The sequence below is a fragment of the Tursiops truncatus genome, chromosome 5 (genome assembly GCF_011762595.2).
Source record: "Tursiops truncatus isolate mTurTru1 chromosome 5, mTurTru1.mat.Y, whole genome shotgun sequence".
In the NCBI taxonomy this organism is placed as follows: Eukaryota; Metazoa; Chordata; class Mammalia; order Artiodactyla; family Delphinidae; genus Tursiops; species Tursiops truncatus.
Genome location: NC_047038.1, coordinates 88,044,287 through 88,062,053, shown reverse-complemented (window position 1 = coordinate 88,062,053; position 17,767 = coordinate 88,044,287). Strand labels below are relative to the sequence as shown.

The 17,767-nt window shown below is 37.8% G+C and overlaps 1 protein-coding gene across 1 annotated transcript in view; it reads left to right on the top strand.

The window, feature by feature from the left end:
- The first annotated feature begins 3,240 nt into the window (after window positions 1-3,240).
- Window positions 3,241-17,767, top strand: part of GC (GC vitamin D binding protein) — a 38,787-nt gene continuing 24,260 nt past the window's right edge. Inside the window, exon 1 of the mRNA XM_019932656.3 lies at window positions 3,241-3,307. Within this exon, the coding sequence (XP_019788215.1) occupies window positions 3,250-3,307 (58 nt within the window). The 5' untranslated portion in view covers window positions 3,241-3,249. The remainder of the gene's footprint in view (window positions 3,308-17,767) is intronic.

The following is a 17,767-nucleotide window of genomic DNA, read 5'->3' as shown; positions in this document are numbered from 1 at the left end:
CAAACTTTGAGCGCAGGCATTTAACTGAAGGGTTATAAGTAGGGAAGCAATAACATGGTCCTGTTCACATTTCAGATAAATAATGACAGCAACAGAGGGAAGAATGGTCTAAAATACATTAGTTAGGATGCTTTTAATTGCAAATAAGTGCAGCTTGAATAGGCTTAAGTAAAAAGGGAGACTTATTAGGATATTGGAACTTCTCATGGGAGTCGAGAAAAGCAAAGTGATTGGGTTACGAGAGTTCCCTGCAGCCTAGACTGTCCTCCATTCCTGCTCTGCACACCAACTTTAAGGATATCACGTTATGCTACTGATATCCATTTCATCAGGTCATTTATCAGGGAAAGATGCTGATAATGCACTTTAACAATATAAAGAGAATCTGAATGAAAACACTCTGGCAAATGAAATCGATTTGAAGGTCATTTCTACTGGACTACTATAATAGGAGAGTTTTAAGCAGCCTGTTGCAGCATAAAAATGTTAAAGATACTCCTTTAGTAAAGGGTGTAAGATCTAAGAGTTACTACAAGAAGAGAATGTGATAGCGAAAGAACTAAAGATGGGCTTCATCTCACAATTTTGCCTAGAACTAGCCCTGTTTAGGGAGAAACCTACATTTCTTCTGAAGCCAATGGCAAGATAAAGAGGTGGGAGATTACTTCAAATCGGCTTTTTAACTGGTTTATAATATTATATCAATTTCATGTGTACAACAACTTATTTCGACTTCTGTATATGCTATTTGATTCTTTATGGGCAAAAAATTCCTGTGAAATTCTACTGCTTATTTAATAAATAATTCTTCTAAAGTAACTATTTCCATTATAAATTTCTGAGTTGCTGTAACTGTGGCAGAAGATTTCACTCAGTCTTTTTTTATCTTCCCCCCCCCCACTGGACTTACTAGAGTAGTCATGGCAAGATGAGATGTCTCAATTAAGCCAATTATTTCTTTCCAACAGAATGACGGTGAGCTATCAACATGTAAAAGAATTAAAGGAGAGTTATATAAATAGGACTGAGAGATGGTTCATGCATTTAGCTATTAGCACATGAGTGCTGATTTTCAGTTGGAAAAAGGTAAACTCAGCCAAGAGAATGCATTTGGCAGCTTGTGTAGAGATTTCTCAGGAGGACCTAAATGAGATGTTGCAACTCTTGCTACATGTAGTTTATCATTAAACAAAAGTGGTAGATGTTATTGCAAAATCAGAGATAAAGTTATAATTGTTTTTTAAATGAAAGAACAGGCTGATCTTAAACTGTAGCAAAATGAATGGGAAACAATCCAGTATATCTTTGAATGAACTAATCATCAGAAGATGAAATACTGTTAAATACAAAACTCTATAAAAATGGATATGTGTATTATCTTAAAAATGGAAATTATAATGTGTTAATAATGTTTCTGAGTTCTGGGCTTCTTAGTTATTTTTAAGTGTTTTGGCACTTAAGATAACAGTTGATTATTAGTGCCACTTGATTATTTGGCACTTCCAAATAATCTATACTAAGATTAAAACACACTTTTAAATTAACTTGCAAAGTAAACTAAGAGTTTAGCCAAAGGAAAAGTTTAGAGGGCTTGTAGTAGGAAGGAAGTTCATCTTTGAACAGCATATAGTTGGTCCTTGAACAGTAAGGCTATCTTCCCATATTGCTCCTAGCAATATTTAGAGTATCTTTTAGTCTCCTCTAGCATGTGAATTTCCATTGGCTTTATAGAGATATCTCTGCTTTAATCTTGCTTAGTTATCCTTTTCCAACTACCTGGACTGTATTTTCTGAACTTAACACTCAACAATTTTCAATATGGATGGAGAATCTTACTAAAAATGTAACTGCTTATGCAATTTGAGATTTTGATGGAATCTGACCATGCAGTTAACCCTTAGCTACTAAATTGATATCAGAATTCTTTACCACTTATCTGTGATGGTCCTAAACTCATAATACAGTCTGGCTTCAAGATTTTCCACTGAGTTCTAGGTCTCATTACCTTCAATAACCTTCTCAGATATTATAAATTTGGAGAGCCAGTGAAAAGAAGGGGCAATAACTAGAATAAGAGCAATAGTTAACATTAATGCATGCTACCATGTATTTGTTATTATGGTAAACCTTGCACAGTATCTTAATTAAGCTCACAACACTCTTGCAACAAAAGTACTAGAAGTTATCATCATTTTGCATAGGAGAGAGATGAGGCTTAGAGAGATGATTTTCCAAGGTTATATAGCCGATAAGAGCTGAATAGGATCAGAGATAAGAGCTCTGATTCCAGAGCTGGTGTACCCAACCCTTATCTGACCCTGTTTCCTGAAAAGATGACTACTGCAAGAACAAGATGCTGACCTGTTTCCAGTGATGGAATGAACGACAACTACCTGTGCCTTTCTGGGCAAGCCACAGAATCTCTGGGGTTTAGTTCCTTCTTCTGTAAAATGAAGATGGTGGATTCTGCATTCTACAAGGCCAACTGTGTACTCTCAAGTTATATTATCCTAAAATATACTAGTTGTATAGTACTAGTAAAAAGAACTTTAAATGAGCTATGGGGAGTCCAAGATTTGCCACTACCTATTGTGATTTCAAGGGTTATTTCTAATATGTATGTCAGTGCTTTAGAAATATATTTGTGTAATATAGCACATAAAAATAAAGTACTATCCCAATCATCTTCAATAAAATATATAGCATTAAAATTATGGATTTGAGCAATTGTGATAAATTGGTTTCTCACTTTTTTTGCCCTTATTAAACATCTAGTCTGCGATATTTTAAGATAATCTTTATTTGTAGTAGGTTTAAACAAAGAGACACCTCCAAGTTTCCATTTATACACATGAGAAGGGTAGGGAATGTCCAAAGACAACACAGAAAGAGGGAGGGAAAATGTGCCCATAAATACATTAGATAAGCTTTAGCAAAAAGCAGAAGTGGGGGGAAAAAAATCTATATATACCCTGACTCTTTTGCAGTTTGACAAAGTTAATGATTAAAATCTCCTAGATTTTCCACTACTTTTTCCCCAGGTTGTCTATTTGCCTTGATTGATGATATTTTATCTCTTGTGGCCCAAGGATGACTGCCCTTCCTTCCATGTAGAGATTAATAATTGATTAGCTCACAGTCAGGAATCTTATTAGTAAAAGGGAATTGGTTACTTTTGGATGCCATTTTTTTTTTTTAACTGGGTAACATACAGGAGACAGGAGTGCTACAGGACTTGCCGGCAGAAAAATGAAGAGGATCCTGGTTTTCCTGCTTGCTGTAGCATTTGTGCATGCTCTAGAGAGAGGTAAGACTTACAGTGCTGTGACCATTTACAAGAACTCTCAACTAGCCTAATTTTGTTACCATTTTAAAAATTATACACAAGGTGAAAAACAGAAGAATCAGGGCATATGTTGGGGAGAGAGGGAGGAATCAAAGGGGGGTTAATCTGAGCTCAAATGTCACATAGAGTGTTCAATTAAAATAGCCAAGAAGTCACGATAAGAATTCCATGAAAGAAAGAAAAACTATATAATTTGTCACTTTCCCTGTTTTCTTGATAACCAAGATCTTAAAAAATGGTTCAAAATTAGAATTTTTTAATTTGTTAAAGGAGAATGCAAATGGAGGCTATGATCCATCACTGAGCTTTTTCAGACTTCAAATATTCATTGCCAGTGAGAGTACAATATACCATATCAATGATGAAGTCAACAGATTTCTTTGATCTTCTTCAAGGAATCCTCTAATATGTAATATTTGAAAACGCATTATAGTTTCTAAAATATCTCACATAAAAGAATTCATTAGCTAAGAAATATGACTATCAAGGTCTCTGAGCTATATTTTTCATTAAGTTCATTCATCACATGGTGTCTTCGTCTTTGAGCAATATACAACTTTATAAGTTCCCAAGCTGCGAAATTCATAATCAGTTCCAATTTACTTTCTGGCTGATTCTTTAATGCTTATAAAAGGAATCTGCATTCATCCGGCTTCAAAAAATTAAAATTTTCATGTAGTGCTTCCAGTTAACCGCTTTACCCAAGTCATATTAATAACATTTAACCAGTGGAATAAAATGCGTGTATCCCAGGAATTAACAGTTATTAATTATGACAAGAATAACCTTACTCCTGACCTTATTTTTTTTAAAAAAAACCCTCATTTTTGTCATTAAATTACTTTAAATTTTGTCTTATTCATGTCCCTTACAAGACCTCTGAATAGCCCAGATCCCAAGAAACCCTGAAAGCTTACTCCTTCACCCATGGTTTCCCTGAGGCAGATCTGAACCTGAAAAGTCCTCCTGAAGTAGGTTCAGATCTGGATTTTCAAAACACAGAAAGTCCAGTAATGGTTATGTCCTGGGATTATATGTGGATGCCATAATGTGCCATTTTGAACTACTGACTCAATAAATGTACATTGGCTTCACTTCAAAGAATTACAGTGCTTTGGAGAATAACAGTATTCTGCAACCTCTATTTCAACATCCTTTAGTATTCACTCAGCCTCTGATGAAACAGATGCTAAAAACTTCAAGTAAGCTCCCTTGAAGGTCTGAACTTCACAATGAACTCAATTACCTATGTTCCATAGGTCAGATCATGACTCCCGAGACATAAAGTACAATTACCTACATAATAAATGTCCAATATTTGGGGACAGTAGTCCTGACCCATCAGTCCTCTGTTCTGTAATACCTGAGCATAACCGAAATACCAAGTCAGTGTTTTATCTGGAAGCTAGGTGTGCTCACTCCTGGCAGGAAGTGTACAGATTGAAGGAGTTGAGAGGAACTTTGGATGCTGGAGGATTGGTTTGGGTTGCAGTTCTCCGCCTAGTTCTACAGAGCTGACCAATCACCCAAAGCATTTGTCTAGAACCTCTTTTCCAAGGTGTATTTCCTTCAAGACTCATTTCGGAAATATGTTTCTATGGACAAACATATTTAAGAAATAAGCCAGACATTAGTCTTTCTTGGTTGGTTCATAACCAATGTTTTTGGTGTCCTAAGAGTTCTGAGAAATCAAAACAAGATAATTTAACTTTATTCAAAACAATAAAGTTTCCCAAACGCATGGGCTCTTTCCTAAAATGCCTATATCCCATGGAAGCAGTTTTGGAAAACCTCAGTTCTAAAGTGGATATAATATGAATGTTAGCTCCAGTCAGGCTCATCCTCTTCTATCAAATGGCATTAGGGATTCAGTTCACAAGCCCTTGGGTACATCTTGAGAGAGACGGGCTTACCAAATATGCCAAATCTAAATGATATTATAATATCCACTTTAGCTACCCTGTGAGAGGCAAGAAAGTTATGTTTGCCAACTGCCTCCACTTGGCTTCTTTACTCAAAACTGAAATGGATAAAGCACTAATCTAAATCATATCTTTCCCTCTTCCCAAGAAACAAGAAGGCTACACAATTACTACACAATTACCAAAGAAATAATGCTACAGGAAGCAAAGCACTGCTGTTTATAAGAGCTATTGGCAAGAACATTTTCCTTTTGCTTTAAGCATTTCATTCTCAGCATAATTTTATTAAACATGGTATCAAATAGCAAGAAGAAAGTCAATTCCCCTTGAGGTGGGGGGGGAAGCTGTATTTCTCCTTCTCCCACTTACCTGTCGAAACAGCCTTAAGACAATATGTTTCATCCCAATCTTCCAAACCACCACTGAATCACTGTTTCTCTTTTCTACAAGTTGCCACCCCTTCATCAGGAGCCATGTGAAAAACAAAATTGCCCTCAGTTTGATTCAGGAACACAGCTGTACAGAATGCTAAAGAGAAGTAATTTAGAATAAGAAGATATTCTATTGATACTTTCCCAGATATGTCTGTATATGCTTTCTGCAAAATAAGCATAATTTTATGCTTATTTTAGTGCTTAGTCACCTCCTCAGGTGACTGAGGAGGCAACATAGGATTTGAGATCTACATGATGAAAAGAAGACAGCCATGCAAATATCTAGAAGTATATTTCAAGCTGACGAACTCTGGGGCAAATGTCCTGAGCTAGGAACAAATACGGCCTGATCCAAGTTCACAAAGCACCCAGAGTAAAAGCATTAAAGAGGCTTAGCTGAGAAGGGAAAGGAGGAAAGGAGGAAGAGCTGAAGTCAAAGAGGTAGCTAACTTCATCATCAAAAGCAATGTTAGGGCTTCCCTGGTGGCGCAGTGGTTGGGGGTCCGCCCGCCTATGCAGGGGACACGGGTTCGTGCCCCGGTCCGGGAAGATCCCACATGCCGCGGAGCGGCTAGGCCCGTGAGCCATGGCCACCGAGCCTGCGCGTCAGGAGCCTGTGGTCCACAGCGGGAGAGGACACAACAGTGAGAGGCCCCAACAGTGAGAGGCCCGCGTACCGCAAAAACAAACAAACAAAAAGCAATGTTAACCTAATAGCAAAATTATGCTTCATTGCTATGAGGTGCAATGCCAGTATGAATTCACCATCATATATGGGGTATGGGGATGAGTAAGCATACTTTAACAGGTCACAAGGTTGATCTATACAGAAAGAAGATGAAGAAATCCTTAAAAGGAACTGATTACCCTCCCCCTAGTATCTATGGTCACTTAACTTCTTTATTCTGCCCACTACTACCCTCCTCTCTATTTCCCCCCAGTTCACTCTGTGTCAGCCACACTGGCCTCCACTAGCTCCCACTCTCTGTATTCTGCACCCCAGGGATCTGCCTTAGCACCTCACTCATCTCAGAACATGGATCCCCTCTGTCTGCTCCAAGTTCACATACAGAGAAGACTTCCCTGACCAATCTACCTCAAATAGCACCTACTACTCCATTTTTCTCTATTCCCTTACCCTGTTTTTGTTGTTTTATTTTGCTTTTATTTTTAGCACTCATCACCTTATTACCAGCTGTTCATTTGTTTATTGTAATGAAAGTAAGATGTAGAATGTAAGCTCCGTGAAATCAAGGACTTTTTGCTCCTTGCTGGAATTCTCAGTTTTAGAACACTGCTTGCCATATATTATGTGTAGCAGTTTTTTGTGTGTAAAAATCACAAAACTAAGGTTATTAGAGTACCTACCTCATAAGGTAGTTTTGAGTATTTAAGGAAAATTAAATATCAACTAGGACACATAATATATATCCTGGAAGGAGTAAACTTTAAGTCTTTTGTTATTTTCATTATGAGTTTTATATATAGTCTCCACTGTGAAGCATTGGCACTAGATTTTATCCATTGAATAAAATAGCTAATAGTTTATTTACAATATGTTAACATGTTTAAAATCTTTCAGATAGATTTATTTCATCCTTTCAACACCATGATGAGCTCAGTACTATTATCCCCATTTTATAAATGGGGAAAACTGAGGAAGAGAGGGGTTAAGTAACTTATCCAAAGTAACTGAGCTAGTTAAGTGTCAGGATCAGAATTTTACATCAATTCACTGGGTTTACAGTCACTCAAAATCACTGCTTTGCTGCCTCTCATGAGACACATACCTGAAATACTTTCACTAATCTTAGAATAAGTGTAAGAGAGAGCCAATCATTGACACCAGTTTAGGGGGAAGTAAGTGAAATTCATTCTGTCCACCACAGTCATCCACAGCTGATCCAAATCCCAGTTCATCCCTATTCCATGAAACTAGCTCTGTCTTCTAACTTCCTGTTTTCCGGGCACTATCGCCTCTAAATCATTTATGTTCAATCCTGAAGAGCACTGTTGGATTTTATTTTATACACTTTTGTTATCAGTATCCAATCATTTCTATATTCTATAAATTTCAGCCCTAAAATATGTCAGCCTTGTACCGAAACTCCTCAGTGGTCCTTTTGTCTGTCTCCTTTACCCCCTGCATAGATCTAGTTCTCAAAGCCTGGGAACACTGGCTCTTTTCTACTACATTTCCACTTTCTTATACTGTCCTTGTGCAGGCCCTTAACCTTCACCCAGCTATTGTAGTGGCTTCCCTAACAAAATCCCTACCTCCCATCCCTTCCCCAATCAATTCATATTAAAACACAATGCAAAACCTGACATAACCTGGTAAGTAGAGTCCAAAAATGAAATACATAAAAATTAGGATCACTGTTGGGAAGGTAAATGAAATGCTAGGGGTGAACATGTATAGCTGACTGGTGGGATTCTAGCTATCAGACTGTCTGATACAAACCCACCCCAATTCTGGTCTCTGTTTGGAGTCATGTGACGGTGGGTACAACCTCAGGCTTAAATAGTAATGTGTATGTTAGGCAGAATGAGCATCCTCCAAAAATGTTGACATTCTAATTCCTGGAACGGGCTAAGAAGTTAGCTCACATCACAAAGGGGAATTAAGGTTTCAGACAGAATAAAGGTTGCTAGTCAGCAGACCTTAAAGTAGAAAAACAATGCTGGATTATCTGAGTGAGGCCAAAGTAATCAAAAGAAGGGAGCAAAACAGAATCAGTCAGAGGATGATGTCACTAAAGAGAAAAGGCACAAAGAGACACAAAGTTGCCAGCTTTGAAGATGGAGGAAGGAGGCCTTGAGCCTAGAATGCTAGGCCACCTCTAGAAGTTGGAGTAGACAAGGAAGTGGATTCTCCCCTAGAGCATCCAGAAAGAACACAATCCTGCCGACACCTTGATTTTAGCCCAGTGAGACCTGTGTCTGTCTACCCAGTAGAAATGTAAAGCAGTAAGTTTAAGCCACTGCATTTGTGGTAATGTGTTACAGTAGCAATAGAAACCTAATACTGTAGGTTTCTGGGTTCTGTGACAGGCTGGAACTTCCCCAAGGAAAGGATCATTGAGTGAAAACATCTCACTGTTGATAGACTATCATCTCATTGGTCAGATCCAGGGAGAATTGGCCAGGAGATAACTGGGGTACATGTTAACTCATTTCCATGCTTCCTGGGAGTTTTCTATTCTCTTCCATTTCCTTCTGACCAGAAAGTAATTTAGCCTACCATCTGAGAGAAGGACTGGAGCAAGCCACATGGGATCCTTATCACAAGGGCATATAGGTATCATCACTGGATTTTACTATAAGAAGAGATGCTAACATTCATTGTGTTTTTACCACGTCAGGCAGGAGATGTGCTAGGCATTTTTACATAGACTAACGTATTTCACAGAACAGCCTTAATAACAAGGTACTATTTTGCTTAGATCCCAAGATTACTCTTCCTTGAGTACAGCTCTGAGTTGGTCATTCCTCTCCATGAATGTATTTCAATAGATACCCCATTACCTTAAAAAATAAGTAAAACTTTGGTGATCAAGTTTTCTAGTATTTAATTCCACTGCTTCAGTTTTATTGGATTACTCATTCTCCAGATATGACTGGAGATTTTCTAACTTCAGATATTTCTTCATGTTCTCTCCACTTAAAATTCCTCTCCAAATTCACTTATTCCTGTTAAAATCCTGCCCATCATTCATGGTCCACTTCAAGTAATAGTTCCTTTCATGAGGTTTTCTAAAAGCTCTCTTCCATTCCATGGGTTCACGTGCTTTGTTTCAATCTCTTCCATGGCAATGATCACTACCTTCTGCTATTGATGTTGTATTCTTATTCTTATCTCTAATATCAGACTTCAGTTCCTTAAGTATTGGTGGCTTTCAAGTTTCTTGTATGTGCTTTATCATGTTATTTATTCTTATATTGTTTTAAAAACTAAGCCCTGTAATGCATTCTAAGTTTCCAATTCAGGATACCAAAGACACCACCCTCACTCATGCCAAAGGTGGGAGAGGGAAACTTTCTCCCTTATCTTCACCTCTGCAAAAGCATTTGTTGATGACAGGGTGCTCAACTTGTGAAGGAAAACCGAGATGGAATGAGATGTGTGGAGGAAGAATGCCTCCTCTGGGACTTTGGTGAGTGTAGCACCTATATGGGCTACCACCCGTGTTGAAACCAAAGGCATCAAATTTGAGTGAGTCTATGAGGCCATCGTCTACGGCAATTTTAGTATTGGGGCAACTGACCCATTGCCCCTATATCTTCTACTGATTTTGAATTTTCAACATCTGAAATGTTCCACTGATGGCATCCTAAGAGGTACAGTTAATTTCCTCTAGATAGTTAATCTATAGATGTCATGCAGAACTCTAGGTTTACTTTCTATTGACTTAAGCTCAAAACTGCACCCCTGCTCGCAAACATCAATATGAAACCAGATCAATGCTTTATTTAATAGTGATTTAAAATGTCAACGGAAATGAGACCCAAAAAGCCTGAAAAATGAAATAAAAGTACTAATTTGAATACCACTTCTTCGTTGACAATGTTTCTAATGACATATCGGCAGTTTTCTTTAGTTCCAATAATCAGGGCAACTTCCTAAACCAGCCCAACAATATTTAATTTCTCAACTAAAACCACTACTCTGAATATGTAGCCCACCTAGTTTGAACGAATACTACAAACCATATTAAGTTAAAAAAAAAAAACGCACTAATACACTGACCTTTTCTGACATAGATGAGTCTGTCAGTGCAGAATGGAAATAAAAATGTCAAAGGAATAAAATTTCAAAAATATAAATGCCCAACAGTTCTGAAAGCCCATGATTCTCCAGAATAGGAAAATAGCAACGTAAGACAGTTCCTAGCATCCTATATAAGCGTTTTTATTCAACACAACATATATAGGCTCCAACCATTGCTCCCGGTATATAAACAGCTTTTCTAGAGGACCAAACTCGTTTTAGAGAATGATTATAACAATAGTTAAAGCATTCAAAATACCCTTTTTAGTAAAGTTTGTACCATAACAATGAGTATCATATTGTCTATCCCCACTAGATTAAAATTTCCATAAGGGCAAGGATGTGTCGATTTTGCTCTTTATTGTATATTCAATACTGAACCCAATGCCTGGCACAGAGTAAGTCTTCAAGACATGTCCGTTGCATGTATGAATGAGTATCGTCAGCTGTGTTGGGAGAGGAGAGATGCATGAAGCAGTAAAGATTTCCCGAAAGTAAACCAAATGTTTTCAAAAGTCCAGAGTTAGGCACAACTTACCAAAATGTTTCACAATACAGACAGAAAAGGGACACGCTATTGCAAAAAGCAACAATTCTGTTAACGACATTTGTAAACATTGAGTGTTTAGGGGTCACAATGTGAAAATGATTTCGCCAGTGTCACTAGGATTATGCCAATATTTACTAGTGCCGTATCAAAGTCCAGATTGCCCTCTTCATAACCACATGGCACATTAAAGAACAGAGTAAGTCATTTACAATTCATTTGATATAGGATTTAATTATATAAATGAAAGTGAGCTCAACTGGTGTGAAAACATTAAGCAATACTCCATGGAATAGGGAATTGATTTAGAACAATCTCATGGCAAATTAAGTTCAGTATTTGTTACGTTTGGAAGATGAGAAAGTGATTAACATACTCGCTTAACCAGTTCAGCTCCAGGTCTTCTCTTTGAATAAATGAATAGATGAATTTTTTTTAATCAGAAATATTTCAAGTAATCCACCTGAAAAATACATGGTGCAATGGCTTCCTCTATAGGTTACTTTTGTAAGAGCAGTTTTACCCTCATATTTTAATTCTGAATTTCTTCAACGCCTATTTGGGCTTTTTCCCTTGCTTCTGTTTTGCCCGAGACTGAATATTCCAGCAAAAATGGTTCCAAAACCATTTTAAGTCTTGTGTAGTTGATCTAGTTTCCCAGTTTTCTGTCACTGCATTCTAACTAAAGCAGTACATAACACCCATGGATTCCAATGTGTTTCTGTGCAATCTCAGTTGTTTAAATAGCTTTAATTAAATCAGGAAATAAACTGTAGTTTCCACTTATACTATATTCACATGCACTCACGTTCTCAGCACACTGAATGAAACTCTACTTTCTTAATGAAGTGAGAAATCTGGAAAGTTAGAAACAAAATATTTTTTTAAATGTTCAGAGGTGCCCCCCTCGAATGCAGGCTCTCATTTTGCATGGTGACAATAAAACAAAAGTGACCTCTGCAGTTTTATAGGGAGAGTTTATTAAGCAAAGTTATTTCCTTTGCATTAAGAACAAAGGAGTTCTTATTTGAGTATTTTTTGTGGCTTGAAACCATAAGCTTTGGGAGAAAAAAGATTCTGTATAATTTCTTACTGTTTCTAAAAGGGGTGATTTTGTAAGCTTTTAGAAGTGATCTCAAAGATCATGAGGATACGACTGTGTACTAAATTCAGGAATCTAATACATACCGTTATTTAAACTCCATTTGAATATTTTAAGGACAAAACAAACTCACTTCAAAAAGCTGTTCAGGGCTTTCCTGGTGGCGCAGTGGTTGAGAGTCCGCCTGCCAATGCAGGGGACACGGGTTCGTGCCCCGGTCCGGGAAGATCCCACATGCCGAGGAGCGGCTGGGTCCGTGAGCCATGGCCGCTGAGCCTGCGCTCCGCAATGGGAGAGGCCACAGCAGTGAGAGGCCCGCGTACCGCAAAAAAAAAAAAAAAAAAAAAAAAAAAAAAAAAGCTGTTCATTATTTCAGTTATTAATTAGCCACAGTTATAAAGTTCTCTCACACTGAACTAAAATCTACTGCCAGCCTTTTTCCCCAGTTCTACCCAGGAGCAATATAAAACTCCACTGACATCCTAATACTACATCTTCTCACTACAGGAAGACAGCTCTACCCTAAATTTTTTCCCTGTGCCCTAATCTTCAGTCCCACTGAATACCATTAATGATTAACAGAAAATTTCTGCCTTATTTTGACCTTCTGAAACTGTAACAATATCCAACCTTGTAAACAAGTCAATAAATTACAGAAAATGTACTAGATATGAAGGTTCTCAGTCAATAGAGTATAAAAAGCCACTATCAATCCTACTGTCTTGTCCTAGTTTCCAAGATAATGTGCGATTTGATCATGCAGGTTTATCCACCTTCTTTGTGATTTTGATGGTATTTGAGTTGGTCCCTTATTAGAAAATGCCACTTAAAAAGGTCTTTGTCCCTCAATTCTGACTTCTCACCTTAGTTATATGCATTGAACAGTCCACCTGAAAGACGTAGGGTACAACAGCTTCCTCTACAGGCAATTTTCGCTGAAATCAGGCATTTTTAACATGAATTCTAACAAATCCCAAAGAGAATCTTTTTATTTTTTATATTTTTAATGTTTTTTGGCTGTGTTGGGTCTTCTTTGCTGCACGCAGACTTTCTCTAGTTGCAGGAGGCTACGCTTCATTGCGGTGTGCGGGTTTCTCACTGTGGTGGCTTCTCTTGTTGCGGAGCACGGACTCTAGGCATGTGGGCTTCAGTAGTTGTGGCTCATGGGCACTCTAGAGCACAGGCTCAGTAGTTGTGGCGCACAGGCTTTGTTGCTCCATGGCATGTGGGATCTTCCCGGACCAGGGATCGAACCCATGTCCCCTGCACTGGCAGGTGGACTCTTAACCACTGCGCCACAAGGGAAGTCCCGAGAATCTTTTTAAAAGGAAAAAAAAAACCAAAACAAAATCTTCCCCAGCCAGTATCCAGCCACTACCACCTCCACTCCAAACCATAAAACAAGAATTTCTACATATAAGCAATATCATATGATATAAAATAAATGACTAATAAAGACCTACTGTATAGCACAGGAAACTCTACTCAGTACTCTGTAATGGCCTATATGGGAAAAGAATCTTAAAAAGAGTGGATATACGTATAACAGAATCACTTTGCTGTACACCTGAAACACAATATTTTAAATCAACTATACTCCAATTAAAAGAAAAAGAATTCCTACTCTGCCTTATGTATATTCATTCATCCATGGAGCTGAGGCGAGCACATTTAGGGGGTAAAATGCATACCAGTAATTGCCATCATATCATCCAAGATGGATTTCCCAATATTTAAATCCAGGAGGATAAGTTACTAAATGTTAAAACCATTTAGAACAGGAACTGGGCCATTTCTATACTTCTTACATTTTTTTGGAAAGATATAGCATCAAAATGTTGGCAAATTTCCTAGACTTTCTTGCATAAATGATGAATCGGGGAAGAAAAACACTGGCTGCCTTCCATGCGTCCACCTATTGTATATGTAACAGGTGTGTTGAACAAGTGGGTCTCACCATCAATAAAGAACTCATCCCCTGTGCAAACTAGCTCTTCCCAACCACCCGAATGGACTTAAGAGTAGGTTCTATAATTTTTCTGATCACTCATATAAGGTCCTCTGGTCCTTTTGAACATCAAAATAACAACCTGTTAACAGCCATGGGACTGTCTGGTTAAAGTCAAAAATTTGTAAATTCATTTAAAATTGAAGTTACTCCCCCAGATCAGGCATGTTTCAGTCCTACTGCCTTTAGTGGCAAAGGGAGGCATACACTTTCCTCTGCCTGTTCTCTTCTTCCTGCTACTCTCTAGGCTGCTTTTAGTTCCTCCAGGGTTAACACAGGGAAAAGAAAAGCTAGTAGGAAAGGTTTCCCCCCTTGGTGTCCATACGTTTGTTCTCTACATCTGTGTCTCTATTTCTGCTCTGCAAACCGGTTCATCTGTACCATTTTTCTAGGTTCCACATATATGTGTTAATATACAATATTTGTTTTTCTCTTTCTGACTTACTTCACTCTGTATGACAGACTCTAGGTCCATCCACATCTCTACAAATAACTCAATTTCTTTTCTTTTTATGGCTGAGTAATATTCCATTGTATACATGTACCACAACTTCTTTATCCATTCATCTCTCGATGGGCACTTAGGTTGCTTCCATGACCTGGCTATTGTAAATACTGCCGCAATGAACATTGGTGTGCATGTGTCTTTTTGAATTATGGTTTTCTCAGCGTATATGCCCATTAGTGGGATTGCTGGGTCATACGGTAATTCTTTTTTTAGTTTTTTAAGGAAACTCCATACTGTTCTTTATAGTGGCTGTATCAATTTACATTCCCACCAACAGTGCAAGAGTGTTCTCTTTTCTCCACACCCTCTCCAGCATTTGTTCTTTGTACATTTTCTGATGATGGCCATTTTGACTGGTGTGAGATGATACCTCATTGTAGTTTTGATTTGCATTTCTCTGATAGTGATGTTGAGCAGCTTTTCATGGGCTTCCTGGCCATCTGTATGTCTTCTTTGGAGAAATGTCTATTTAGGTCTTCTGCCCATTTTTGGATCAGGTTGTTTTTTAATATTGAGCTGCGTAAGCTGTTTATATATTTTGGAGATTAAACCTTTGTCCGTTGATTCATTTGCAAATATTTTCTCCCATTCAGAGGGTTGTCTTCTCGCCTTGTTTATGGTTTCCTCCGCTGTGCAAAAGCTTTTAAGTTTCATTAGGTCCCATTTGTCTATTTTTGTTTTTATTTCCATTACTCTAGGAGGTGGGTCAAAAAAGATCTTGCTGTGATTTATGTCAAAGAGTGTTCTTCCTATGTTTCCAAGAGTTTTACAGTGTCCGATCTTACATTTAGGTCTCTAATCCATTTTGAGCTTATTTTTGTGCATGGTGTTAGGGAGTGTTCTAATTTCATTCTTTTACATGTAGCTGTCCAGTTTTGCCAGCATCACTTATTGAAGAGACTGTCTTTTCTCCATTGTATATCCTTGCCTCCTTTGTCATAGATTAGTTGACCATAGGTGTGTGGGTTTATCTCTCGGATTTCTATCCTGTTCCATTGATCTGTATTTCTCTTTTTGTGTCAGTACCATACTGTCCTGATTACTGTAGATTTGTAGCATAGTCTGAAGTTAGGGAGTCTGATTCCTCCAGCTCCATTTTTTTCCTGCAAGACTGCTTTGGCTATTCGGGGTCTTTTGTGTCTCCATACAAATTTTAAGATTTTTTTTTGTTCTAGTTCTGTAAAAATTGCCATTGGTAATTTGATAAGGATTGCATTGAATCTGTAAATTGCTTTGGTTAGTACAGTCATTTTCATAATGTTGACTCTTCCAATCCAAGAACATGTTATATCTCTCCATCTGTTGGTATCATCTTTAATTTCTTTCATTAGTGTCTTATAGTTTTCTGCATACAGGTCTTTAGTCTCCTTAGGTAGGTTTATTCCTAGGTATTCTATTCTTTTTGTTGCAATGGTGAATGGGATTGTTTCCTTAATTTCTTTTTCTGATCTTTCATTATTAGTGTATAAGGATGCAAGAGATTTCTGTGCATTAATTTTGTATCCTGCAACTTTACCAAATTCATTGATTAGCTCTAGTAGTTTTCTGGTGGCATCTTTAGGATGCTCTATGTATAGTATCATGTCATCTGTAAACAGTGAAAATTTTACTTCTTCTTTTCCATTTTGTATTCCTTTTATTTCTTTTTCTTTTCTGATTGCTGTGGCTAGGACTTCCAAAACTTTGTTGAATAATAGTGGTGAGAGTGAACATCCTTGTCTTGTTCCTGATCTTAGAGGAAATGTTTTCAGTTTTTCACCATTGAGAATGTTTGCTGTGGGTTTCTCATATATGGCCTTTATTATGTTGAGGTAGGTTCCTTCTATGCCCACTTTCTGGAGAGTTATCATAAATGGGTGTTGAATTTTGTCAAAAGCTTTTTCTGCATCTATTGAGATGATCATATGGTTTTCCTTCAATTTGTTAATGTGGTGTATCACATTGATTGACTTGTGTATATTGAAGAATCCTTGGATCCTTGGGATAAATCCCACTTGATCATGGTGTATGATCCTTTTAATGTGTTGGTGGATTCTGTTTGCTAGTATTTTGTTGAGGATTTTTGCATTTATATTCATCAGTGATATTGGTCTATAATTTTTTTTGTAGTATCTTTGTCTGGTTTTGGTATCAGGGTGATGGTGGCCTCATAGATTGAGGGAGTGTTCCTCCCTCATTTCTGAGTGTTCCTCCCTCTGCTATATTTTGGAAGAGTTTGAGAAGGATAGGTGTTAGCTCTTCTCCAAATGTTTGATAGAATTCACCTGTGAAGCCATCTGGTCCTGGACTTTTGTTTGTAGGAAGATTTTTTTTTTTTTTCAGTACATGGGCGTCTCTCTGTTGTGGCCTCTCCCGTTGCAGAGCACAGGCTCTGGATGTGCAGGCTCAGCGGCCATGGCTCATGGGCCCAGCCACTCTGTGGCATGTGGGATCTTCCCGGACCGGGGCACAAACCCGTGTCCCCTGCATCAGCAGGTGGACTCTCAACCACTGCGCCACCAGGGAAGCCTGGAGGATTTTTAGTCACAGTTTCAATTTCATTACTTGTGATTGGTCTGTTCATATTATCTATTTCTTCCTGGTTCAGTCTTGGAAGTTTATACCTTTCTAAGAATTTGTCCATTTCTTCCAGGTTGTCCATTTTATTGGCATAGAGTTGCATTTAGCAGTCTCTTATGATGCTTTGTATTTCTGCGGTGTCCACTGTTACTTCTCCTTTTCATTTCTAACTTTATTGATTTGAGTCTTCTCCCTATTTTCCTTCTCCCTTTCCTTGATACTCCTTGATGAGTCTGGCTAAAGGTTTATCAATTTTGTTTACCTTCAAAGGATCAGCTTTTAGTTTTATTTGATCTTTGCTACTGTTTTCTTTGTTTATGTTTCATTTATTTCTGCTCTGATCTTTTATTTCTTTCCTTCTGCTAATTTTGGGTTTTGTTTATTCTTCTTTCTCTAGTTCCTTGAGGTGTAACGTTAGATAGTTTGAGATTTTTCTTGTTTCTTGAGGTAGGCTTGTATTGCTATAAACTTCCCTCTTAGAACTGCTTTTGCTGCATTCCAAGGGTTTTGGATTGTTGTGTTTTCATTGTAATTTGTCTCTAGGTATTTTTTGATTTCCTCTTTGATTTC